The 12,401-nt window shown below is 43.2% G+C and overlaps 1 protein-coding gene across 2 annotated transcripts in view; it reads right to left on the bottom strand.

Annotated features, from left to right (window-relative positions):
* RFTN1 (raftlin, lipid raft linker 1) overlaps positions 1-12,401 on the bottom strand; it is a 119,309-nt gene that overhangs the window by 31,955 nt on the left and 74,953 nt on the right. For both annotated transcript variants that reach the window (XM_087746952.1, XM_087746998.1), the window contains exon 5: positions 1,759-2,182. In XM_087746952.1, coding sequence (XP_087603078.1) covers positions 1,759-2,182 — 424 coding nt within the window. The remainder of the gene's footprint in view (positions 1-1,758; positions 2,183-12,401) is intronic.

Below are 12,401 nucleotides of genomic sequence, written 5' to 3'. Positions count from 1 at the left end.
AAACTGTATGAGAAATAAATAAAGCCAAAAAGCACTGAGATAAAGAAAGATAAGTAAGGAAACTAAAGGAATTTTTAAAATAAAACCTCTTATCTGGCAAATCAGCCAGTAATAAAATCCTGGGATGTTGCAGACAGAAGTTGGGAAGATTGAAGGTGATCAGCTTCACATTACGCAGAAATATTAAGAACATGATTACTTGTAGTAAAAGATTTCCACTTTTCAGTATGGAGAAGAATAGCATCAAAAAGTTGATTAAACTTGCTAGGTTAACTCTCTCAAAGGCAGTGTATATAAAAAGAGAAAGAACTGGTCTGATCAGACTTGGAGATAACTAATTGAGAACTATAAAACTAAGAGAGGTTTTATAATGTGTAAGATTCTAGCGTAAACCAGAACAAATTTTTCAAATAATAGCTATGCTTTGACCACATCTGGCTGCCCCCTTGCCCAATAAAAATTGAAAAAAGTATGGTGAAAGGTTGCTAGAGTGTGACTCAAATCTGATGGCAAGAAGCTAATTACACCAAAATGCAACGGAAACCAAGACAATAGTCCAAGGAGTGTACAATGCAGTCATTCTCAGTCCTACATACAAGATCCCCAAAGGGGTAGGATTGTTTGACCGAATCTATGTAAGAGATAAAGAATAGGGATAAATTAAAGTCAAGGACAGTACCAGCTGAAAGGAATGTAGATGGAATTTCCTTACATAGATTTGTAGCTTGTAAGGAAAGTAAGCAAAGCGGTAAGAGAAATGAGTATACACACTGTTTCCTAGGATTTCAGCAAATATAGGAAAGAAGTATATTTGGAAGAACTGGAAATGGGGCAAGAATATTTTTTTCTTATGACTTTTCATTTTCTGAATTACTCTGGTCTACATCCTATTTTGAAGTACAATTCCTGCTACTGAAGTAACTTCCGAGCAACAAACACCTTAAGGAGGGTACTTTGAGACCTCAGCTGAGACTTTTGGTTTTTGATGGCATAAAAAGACATTTAAAAGTGGAAAGCACACCTAAGGAGAAATATGTCAAAGAAATGAAAAAGAAAACTGGTATATGAAGAATAATCTGATGAAAAAATGAGAATTGGAAGGCAAATTATTAGGAGCACCATTACCAAGAGGACCTTTATTATGAACTGGCAAACATGAGCCATTAACAAAAATAACTGCTGCTTTCCAGTAATTACAATTCGGACTGTTGCACTGACCCCAGCCTGACTATAGGATACTAGGAGACTTCAGAGTCCAGACCACATATATGCCTGATGTGGCTTAATTTCAGCTATCTGCTCACCTGCTACAAAGGGGCTAACTACGATAAGGCTTTGTGACTTACTCCTTCTATTGCTGCAAAACCTCGTCAGGCAGATTAGCAGGGCTTTTCATTCAAATGGACAAAAAGGATACAAAGATCAAGAGCTCTCAGGGTATCGCCAACAAATACAGAAACGAACCAATTCAGCTGAACAGCAGACAAAAATAAGTCTTTACACTCAGGCATACAAACAGGCCATAACGAAGTTGCACCTGCTTATATCATCTTTTCATTTGCCATCTGACTTAGCTTAGCCATCGTGAACTGTGTAACCATGTTGAAATCAGGTTAAGTGGCTCATTTGGTGCATCTTTTCTTCCCTATTACAGTGGCAAGGTACCCCCCGCATCCCCACCCCCCCAAAGGAGCTGGGAACATAATTGAGGCAATTTTAACTTGGCTTTTACATATGAGAGGTCACTACAATACTTACTGCCAGTAAGTGGTTTTAAGCATCGTGCTGGTGTTTCGTTCTCCGCAAGTCCGTTCGGCTTGTCTGCTGCTTCTCTTACACTTGGGTTCTCATGTTGAAACTGTTCTTCGTTTCCCTTCGCAGACTTGAGATTCAGCTCTTCAGTAGCCTGCCCTTCACCTCTCCAGCCCTCCCTGGATGTGGCACACTGGTCAGCACTTTCCTCACTCGGTGCTGGAGTACTGCATCCATTAATGCCATGTATTTTCTCGCCATCCGATGAAGCATGATCCTTGGGGTAATTTGAAACATTTTTATCATCTCTTGATTGCACAGAGTTGTTACTGGCGGGTGTCAGGGAGGTGCTGACAAGACAGTTCTTTTGGGAATGGTACTGAGGTATAATTCCAACAAATTTCAAGCCTTGACTTGCAGCATCTTGAATCTACGAGTCAAAGATTAGATTTTTAACTGTCAAGCTGTCTTAGCTAAATAAAAATACAGAAAATAGCACCCTTCAAGGCAGCTAGCATGTCATTTTGCTTCTTTTGTCCACTACCACAAGAAATTGTCATGTTACATTTACATTAAAAATTTCATTCTAGAGAAGCAGGATGAAAAGTTCCCTGAACCGTCTGAAATAATGTGAAAGTGGAGGGAAAAAAGAAAAAGAGAAAGAGAGAGAGAGAGAGAGAGAGAGAGAGAGAGAGAATGCCTACATATTTCTTCACAAGGGATAAAGCATCTGTTTGAAACCTTTATTTATGCTAAATTACGAGAAGTCATATTACTCACACAAAGTTTTAGTATCAACCTTATAAAGTCAGGGACTTAAAGTTACATCTTCTGCTGTATTAGCTGTGTGATTATGACATTTATGCAAGGGAGTTTATTAATTCTGTCTGTTACATGCACCATTGTAACAACAGTTGTTGTTTGTCCCATTTTGGATTGAAACACAAATGGCAAACTTTCACATAATGAGTACATAAAAGCAAAGCTATTTTAATGTATCACTTTTGGGAAGATACAGAACTCGGAATAGAAAAAGGCATTGATGATGAGCTAAGAAGAGAGACTTCTTAAGAAGAAGTCTTCTAAGAAGAGAGAAGAGAGATGAGCTAAGAAGAAGAATGGAAACTAAGGGGCACTATTATTAATCCTGTACACTTTAGGTAAAGGAGGAAAATGAAGGAATCAAATCACAAAAGATCCTAAGAAAAAAGCATTGGGCTAGTAGTAATGACAATTAGATAAAGCCAGAATTAACTAAGGAAGGTTTGAGACGAAGCAGAAAGAGAAATCTCTTTCAGGCAGACTAAGCACTACGGATGAACCTTCCATTCCAGTCACCAGCCTCACACTTCTCAAACCCAGGAGAAGCGGCAGCGAGAGCCAGACTTCTGTGAAAAACATGAGTGTCTGCTGATTTATTTACCAAAATCACCCACCGAAAAGGAAAGGTTTCCATGTAATGTATACTCTTCATATAATGAAGTCTAAACATGTATAAATATTTCAAAAATAAATGCCTTGAGAATGGAGAAATAATTTCACTTTCTCTGCATACCATGTAATTCCAGACAGTTAAAGTGTCTTAATTATTCTCCGAGGCTCAATTTAGTATGAACTTACGTGAAACAGTTCAGGCGTTTTTTTTCCCAATAGCAAGTAAATAGGAAGAATTTGGTACAACTTTTTTTTTTTTTTTTTTCTTTTTTAAATTTAAGAGGAAGCTCATTTCTGCATCTTCCCTACCCAGAATTTATTTTTTTTTTTAAATGAATCATCTGCTTCCTGGTAATGTGTTGCTGTTCTGAACACACAAACCTACAGATGACACCTGATCAACAACAAGAACTTCCTCTTTCAAACCACTATTATATTTTCCATCTTAAATTAACTCTTGATTTCACGATCACAGGAACTTAAACAGAGCTCTCCAGTAAATAAGGCAACGGTCTTCACAGGTGTTTAGCCTGGTGAACATGGGATGCTGACTTAACTAAAGCTCATTGCTAAAAAGGACAACAACCTCCACATAAAAATACTACTAGCAGTATCCTGATGTTGTGGTTTAACCGGGCAGGCAGCTAAACACCCCATGCCGTTCGCTCACTCCGCCCACCCCAGTGGAATGGGAGAGAGAATGGGGGAAAAAGGTAAAATTCATGGGTTGAGATAAAGACAATTTAATAGGACAGAAAAGGAAGGGGGGGGAAAAATATGAGGAGGAGGAGGATGATAAAAGAATATACAAAATAAGTGATGCACAATACAATTGCTCAACACCTGGTGACTGATGCCCAGCCAGTTCCCAAGCAGCAGTCGCTGTCCCCTGGCCAACTCCCCCCAGTTTATACACTGCGCATGACGTCATATGGTACGGAATAGCCCTTGGGCCAGTCGGGGTCAGCTGTCCTGGCTGTGCCCCCTCCCAGCTTCTCGCTGGCAGGGCAGGGGAAGCTGAAAAGTCCTTGACTAGTGTAAGCACTACTTCGCAACAACTACAACATCAGTGTGTTATCAACATTATTCTCATACTAAATCCAAACCCCAGCACTATACCAGCTCCTAGGAAGAAAACTAACTCTATCCCAGCCAAAACCAGGACAATATCCACCCCTTATTCAATACCATCTATGTCATGCCCAGGTCCCACACTTTTCAATACATGCCAATTAATCACCACCACCTTTCCTGTCTTTTGATATATACACACAGATATCATTCCCTTAGTCTATGGGCCATGCCTATACAATGTTCATTGAGTTCATTTAGTCCATGACTTTGGGCTCCATCTGTCATAACAGTCCTTCAGGGCAGGACAGATGGTGTGTGGTGTTGGACTGTCGCAAGCTGAAGCCAGTTCTGGTTCCATTATTGCTGCGCTTGTCCGATTCTATCATCGCTGCACTTTGCTCAGTGTCATCAAAGTTCATTCTTCATTAATCTAGGTGATTCTTACAGTAATACCATTGATATGGCATATAGCAACCACAGAAGGGATGATAGACAGTATTGTATATCAATTAACATCATACAATTTAATTCATTGGCCATTCTCACCCAAAATCAAATCCCCTTGAGAGACACATCGGACTTCCCCATCCTCCCGCATCATCCACCAAGTGCACCCAGGTCCTTGAGCAAAAGCAATCCCACGGATGAGTTTGCCTTTGCCCGAGGCAGGAATACCCCAGACTGTCTTCCCCAGCGTATTTTTGATGTGCACTACAGGGACTTTATCCCCTTCTACAGTACATAAAAGTTTTGACTGGGTAGGGCCAGCTCTATTGGCAGATCCCCTACTGTTGACTAACCAGGTGGCTTTTGCTAAATGTGTATCCCAATGTTTGAGCATCCCACCACCTGTTGCTCTCAGTATAGTCTTTAACAGTCCACTGTATCATTTGATTTTCCCAGAGGCTGGTGCACGATACGGGATGTGATATACCTACTGAATACCATGCTCTTTGGTGCCCAAGTGTCTATGGGGTTGTTTTGGAAATAAGTCCTGTTGTCTGACTCAATTCTTTCTGGGGTGCCATGTCGCCATAGGACTTGCTTTTCAAGGCCCAGGATAGTGTTTCCGGCGGTGGCACGGGATGTTGCCAGTCATCCAGTGATTGCTTCCACCATGGTGAGCACATAGCACTTGCCTTAGCGGGTTTGTGGGCGTGCAATATAATCAATCTGCCAGGCCTCCCTGTATTTATATTTCAGCCATTGTCCTCTATACCAGAGAGGCTTTAATCCCTTGGCTTGCTTGACTGCAGCACATGTTTTGCATTCATGGATAACCTGTGCAATAGTGTCCATGGTCAAGTCCACCCCTCTATCACAAGCCCATCTATATGTTGCATCACTTCCTTGATGGCCTGAGGTGTCATGGGCCCACTGAGCTATAAATAATTCACCCTTACGTTGCCAGTCCAGATCCACCTGAGCCATTTCAATATTACCAGCCTGATCCACGTGCTGGTTGTTTTGATGTTCTTCATGGCCCGACCGTTGGGTACATGATCATTTATGTGACGTACTTTTATAACCAGGTTCTCTACCCAGGCAGCAATATCTTGCCACAATGCGGCAGCCCAGATGGGTTTGCCTCTGCGCTGCCAGTTCTTCTGCTTTCATTGCTGCAACCACCGCCACAAGGCATTTGCCACCATCCATGAGTCAGTATAGAAATAAAGCACTGGCCATTTTTCTCGTTCAGCAATATCTAAAGCCAGCTGGATGGCTTTCACCTCTGCAAACTGACTCGATTCACCTTCTCCTTCAGCAGTTTCTGCAACTTGTTGTACAGGACTCCACACAGCAGCCTTCCACCTCCGATGCTTTCCCACAAGACAACAGGATCCATCAGTGAACAGGGCATATTGCTTCTCATTTTCTGGTAGTTTATTATACAGTGAGGCCTCTTCAGCATGCGTCCCCTCCTCCTCTGGTGATATTCCTAAATCTTTGCCTTCTGGCCAGTCCATAATCAATTCCAAGATTCCCGGGTGACTGGGGTTTCCTATTTGAGCCTGTTGTGTGGTCAGCGTGACCCACTTACTTCATGTAGCATCAGTTGCATGATGTGTACAGGGGACTCTCCCTTTGAACATCCAGCCCAGCAGCGGCAGTCAGGGTGCCAAGAGGACCTGTGCTTCAGTACCCACCCCTTCCAAAGCAGTTCGAACCCCTTCATATGCTGCCAATATCTTTTTCAGTAGGAGTATAGCGGGCTTCAGATCCTCTGTATCCCCGACTCCAAAATCCTAGGGGTCAACCTCGAGTCTCCCCAGGTGGTTTCTGCCAGAGGCTCCAGGTAGGGCCATTCTCCCTGGCTGCGGTGTAGAGCGCATTTCTTACATCTTGTCCTGCCTGGACTGGCCCAAAGGCTACTGCATGAACTATCTCCTGTTTAATTTGTTCAAAGGTTTGTCGTTGCTCAGGGACCCATTTGAAATCGTTCTTCTTCCGGGTCACTTGATAGAGAGAGCTTACAATCAGACTGTAATTTGGAAGATGCATTCTGCAAAAACCCACAATGCCTAAGAAAGCTTGTGTTTTCTTTTTGCTGGTTGGTGGAGACATGGCTGTTGTATTGTTGATCACATCCATTGGGATCTGACTACCTCCATCTTGCCATTTTATTCCTAAAAACTGGATCTCCTGTGCAGGTCCCTTGACCTTACTTTGGTTTATGGTAAAACCAGCTTTCAGGAGGATTTGGACTATTTTCTTCCTTTTCTCAAAAACCTCTTCTGCTGTGTTGCCCCACACGATGATGTCATCAATGTATTGCAGGTGTTCCGGAGCCCCACCCTGTTCCAGTGCCGTCTGGATCGGACCATGACAAATGGTGGAGCTGTGTTTCCACCCCTGGGGCAGTCGATTCCAGGTGTACTGGATGCCTCTCCAAGTGAAAGCAAACTGTGGCCTGCACTCCGCTGCCAAAGGGATTGAGAAAAACACATTAGCGATATCAATTTTGGCATACCACTTAGCTGCCTTTGACTCCCAATTCATATTGAATTTCTAGCATGTTCAGCATGCCAGCACTCAGCGGTCGTGTGACTTCATTCAGACCGCGATAGTCTACTGTTAGTCTCCACTCTCTATTAGACTTTCGCACTGGCCATATCGGACTGTTAGGGGTGAGCAAGTCTTGCTGATCACTCCTTGGCTCTCCAGTCAACGAATCAGCTTATGGATGGGAATCAGGGAGCCTTGTTTGGTGCGATATTGCCGCCGGTGCACCGTTGTGGTAGTGATTGGCACCTGTTGTTCTTTGACCCTCAGCAACCCCACAACAGAAGGGTCCTTTGAGAGACCAGGCAAGGTAGAGCTGTTTAATTTCCTCTGTCTCCAAGGCAGCTATGCCAAAAGCCCACCAGTACCCCTTTGGAACCTTGAAATACCCTCTCCTGAAGTAGTCTATGCCAAGGATGCACGGAGCCTCTGGACCAGTCACAATGGGGTGCTTTTGCCACTCATTCCCAGTTAGGCTCACTTCAGCCTCCAATAGTCAGCTGTTGGGATCCTCCTGTCACTCCAGAAATACAGATGGGTTCTGCCCCTTCATAGCTTGATGGCATCAGGGTACACTATGCACTGGTGTCCACTAGACCCTTATACTCCTGTGGGTCTGATGTGCCAGGCCATCAAATCCACACAGTCCAGTAAACCCTGTTGTCCCTTTCCTCCACCTGACTGGAGGCAGGGCCCCTCTAGTCCTGGTCATAGTATTCGTTACTCGCTTCTTGTAAATGCAAATCAAAAGTCCCTTTATTAAGATTGGAAGTAAAATCAGCCCTTATACTCTGTCTGGGGAACTGCTCACTGGAAACTGGAGCAGCAACTTTCCTGGAAGACCCTCCTTTTGTGATTGTTTTTCCTTGCAACTCACGTACCCGTGCCTCTAGGGTTGAGGTAGATTTTGCTTCCCACCTCCTCGTGTCCTCTCTGTGGTCACACAGGGAAAACCACAGGGTGGCCCATGGTGTGTACCTACTATATCCTCTCTCTCAAGCAGAGAAACGCTTACTCCTACTAGCTGAGATACTCGTCCATACAGGTGGGGAGTAGGGCATATCTTCTTTGAGTTGCTGGACTTCATGGGACAGTTTTTCCACAGCCAAGACGCAGGCCCATAGGGAGGAAGAGAGCCAGAGCTGGCCAGTCAATTCATCCACCATTTTTTCCTCTCCATCCTTCCAGGTCATTAGTGCCAATGAGTTTGCATAGGACGATGGTGCGCTCCGTACAAACTTCCGCCACATGGGTTGTGTGCACTTGACTTCATCTGGATCTTTGGATAACTGCTCGTTGTTCAGGTCATCATAAATCACATCCAGCATGACTAATTCCCTCAGGTACTGGATACCTCTCTCCATGGTGGTCCACTTGCCTGGATGACATAAACACCTTCCTTGAAGGGACACCTTTCCTTCATGCCTGACAGGAGTCGCCTCCAGAAGCTGAGGGCTTGTGCCCCTTTTCCAATTGCTTTGTCAATGCCCCCTTCCCTAGAAAGGGATCCCAGCTGCTTGGCTTCCCTACCCTCTAATTCCAGGCTACCAGCCCTGTTATCCCAGCATTGGAGCAGCCAGGTGATGACGTGCTTGCCTGGATGACGGCTGAAATCTTTTTGCATATCTTGCAGCTCACTCAGGGACAGGGATCGGGTGGTTACCATCTCATTTATGGGTTCCGCCTCTTCCTCCTCCTGTTCTCGTGATGGCCCTGGTTCATCTTCATCACTTGCTAAACAAGCTGACTTTCTTGTGTATAGGGGCAACTGATACTGGCACGGGTTGGTTCTCTGGTTCAGCCGCAGTGCCTGATGCCGGGGTTGGAGTAGCCACAGCGCCTGTCGCGGGGGTTGGAGTAGCCACAGTGCCTGTCGCGGGGGTTGGAGTAGCCACAGTGCCTGTCGCGGGGGTAGATCTCTGGATGGTATTCTTAAATAGATGGTTAGCCCTAAACAAGACCTGAACCACATTCAGGAGAAATAGCAATCAGACCATGCTGGTTTGAACATCCCAAGGATATTCTGTTCAAGAGCTGTTGTAACTAGCCTGAAGGAGAAAGGGAAGGTGAAGGAGTGGGGGAAAGTGTCTTCCTCTATCTCCCCCATAGACTGGTTCTCCGAGGAGAAAAGGTAGAGTGTTATTATTGATATTTTCTGAGAGGTGGCTCCTGAGGTACGGGGATGATGGCAATGCCAAGTATAAATACCAGATTAGTCTCACGACCAATATTTTTAACATATCATAAGCCAGTGCTACACAGTGCAGCAAAATGATAACCTTGATCCAGCTCCCAGCGGTGATAAACAGCACAACAGGGAACATATACTGCAGGTAAGGTATTACATAACTCAGCCCTGAGAGCAAGCACAATAACTTTGACAGCAAATAACTCAACACCGTGAGCAGTGACTCTTAAACCAATATAATGAATGCTTATAACAGATTTGCCTTAACACGGTCAGATCTGTCATTGTTTCAACCCTGTGTGCCGCACTTTGAGCACCAAAAGGACTATTGTTTAACTCGGCAGGCAGCTAAACACCACACTGCCATTTGCTCACCCCCCCCACCCCACTGGGATGAGGGAGAGAATCGGGCAAAAAAAAGTAAAATTTGTGGATCACATAAAGACAGCTTAATAGGACAGAAAGGAAGGGAAAATAACAACAACAACAATAGTAATAATAATATAAAAGAATATACAAAATAAGTGATGCACAATACAATTGCTCAACACCTGGTGACCAATGCCCAGCCAGTTCCCAAGCAGCGGTCGCTGCCCCCCGGCCAACTCCCCCCAGTTTATACACTGCGCATGACGTCATATGGTATGGAATAGCCCTTGGGCCAGTCGGGGTCAGCTGTCCTGGCTGTGCCCCCTCCCAGCTTCTCGCTGGCAGGGCAGGGGAAGCTGAGAAGTCCTTGACTAGTGTAAGCACTACTTAGCAACAACTACACCATCTGTGTGGTATCAACATTATTCTCATACTAAATCCAAACCCCAGCACTATACCAGCTCCTAGGAAGAAAATTAACTCTATCCCAGCCAAAACCAGGACACCTGATCAAATGAATATCTGCCTAGAAAGAAAGTTAGCATGTAACTAGCTTGCTCAGAAAGGTTTAAGTGAATGTCAATGATAGATGCATTCATAATATGCTTAATGGTCCTGACTCCCTGCTGTAACTTTGCAACACTTTTTTATACAGTCAACGATAGAGCTACAAATTCAGTTCATCTCTTATCGCTAATCTACGGAAACATGACTACATTTGTTTAGTAGGTTGCAGGGCAGCTAATTATAGAAATTTAAGTAGTATGCAACTGTTAAAGAGTTTGAGGATAGTACATATGTAGTAATTTTATTGGTCCTGGTCAATAAAGACTGCTTGTCAATCTATACCAGACTCTCCCACGTTGTGATTTGGATGAGAGCAGCTTTCACAGCTATTGTAGCAATGTTTTACAGTCTTGGCTCCCTCAAAAAACCCATGTTTGTTCTAAGGTATACCTGATGCTGAGGTTCTTCTGAGGCTCTTGTTCTTACAATGGAAATAGGAGGAACTAAAAACCGAATGATAGTCTAAGCCATATTAGCCTCATAGTTTAGCAGAAAGACTGGAAAAAGACTGTATCTTCAAGGCCCATTCCCAACAAGTTAATCGGTAGTATACAGAACACAAAATCTTATTTAAACCTATATTTCAAATTTTCCCAATTACATAAGGGAGAACCAAGCATCTCATTATTTTCAATAAGGCCAATTTAGCAGGAAACGTTATAGCAACAGTGCAACGTAAGCTGCAGAACAGCAAAGTGATGTATCAGCAGACACAAACAGTCTTTCCTTCCAACTTTTCACAAAACCATGAAAAGGCTAACTCTCATCATAAATAAAGTATAAAGCCTGAACATTTTCAAGCTACAAAGACAATTTGATTTTTTCAGCATCCTGTTGACAGCTTAAATCGTACAAAACTTTAGTCGCCTTCACATCCAGAATGAATTATGCCATCCACTATGCATTCACATTTCCTGTTTCCTGTATTTGAAATATTGAATATTTGAATTATAAAAAACACAAACCCAGACTTAAGCAAGCTCAAACCTCAGTACCCAGACAGGTCATGCTCAGGAGGTACCCAGTGCAGAAGGGCTGTTTCTACCAGCCACCTGCAGTTTTTGGACCCTTTGAGGCACTCTGCGCTGGTACACACAGACAGATATGTCTGCTCCAGCCGTTTGGGAAAATATCTTAGCAGATGCTGTGCTGGGAATCAGAAAGCAGGGGTAAAGCTCAACTGAATGGGAAGAACATGATGCTACTCTGACAGGGTCACCCAGGACATATTCCAGATCAGATAAATACTACAATTACTTGTCTTTATGTGCCAGTTTAGAGTACTAACAAAGGTCCTTGTCATACTACGTTGTATGACTAAATGAGAGGAAAAAGCATAAAAAGCAGAACAACTGCATCTCCACCACTTACCACATCAGAAAAAAAGCTAGATTAAAAATGCCCTTACATTAGGTGTGCCATACTAATTTCAACTGTTTTACTGACCTTTTTTGTATTTTAAATATGCTACATACTTGCTCTTTACATCTTGGGAAATTTTTAAAAGGGAAATGCCAACAAAATTTAAAATAAAATAAAAAAAATTCTTTGGTTCTTTCCCCAGATAGGAACAGAAACATTTTTGATGCCTCATAAAGTGCTGCTTGGATGATATTAACCACAAATACAAGAACAGGTCTCCATCACAAAAGATGTTATTGTTCAACAACAAAAGCAGAACTTAACTCATTTATTTCAATCTGGATAAACCCCCAAGTGGGTATATCCAAATTCATTTATAACTGGCTTGCAACAAATTGGATTTACGCCAGTTTAAAAATAGAACCTGCTTAAAGGAGTGAAAATTCATGTGTACAGAGGGCCGAGGCAGTTAAAGAATTTAATGTCATCCCTATAATTTGCTTGATTAGAAACCTGGCATTTTCCCTGAGGGGGAAAAAAATGACAGATTTAGCATTTGCTATCTGTGAAATAAATATCAAATCTCCCACTAACTCTAGCAGGAATAGGAACAAGCACCGCGTCTAACCCCGATGTCACTACCTTAATTGAA

Source organism: Nipponia nippon, unplaced genomic scaffold, assembly GCF_047370975.1.
Source record: "Nipponia nippon isolate SJK-2023a ecotype South Korea unplaced genomic scaffold, ASM4737097v1 scaffold_1, whole genome shotgun sequence".
Classification (NCBI taxonomy): domain Eukaryota; kingdom Metazoa; phylum Chordata; class Aves; order Pelecaniformes; family Threskiornithidae; genus Nipponia; species Nipponia nippon.
This window is presented reverse-complemented; position numbering and strand designations above follow the sequence as displayed.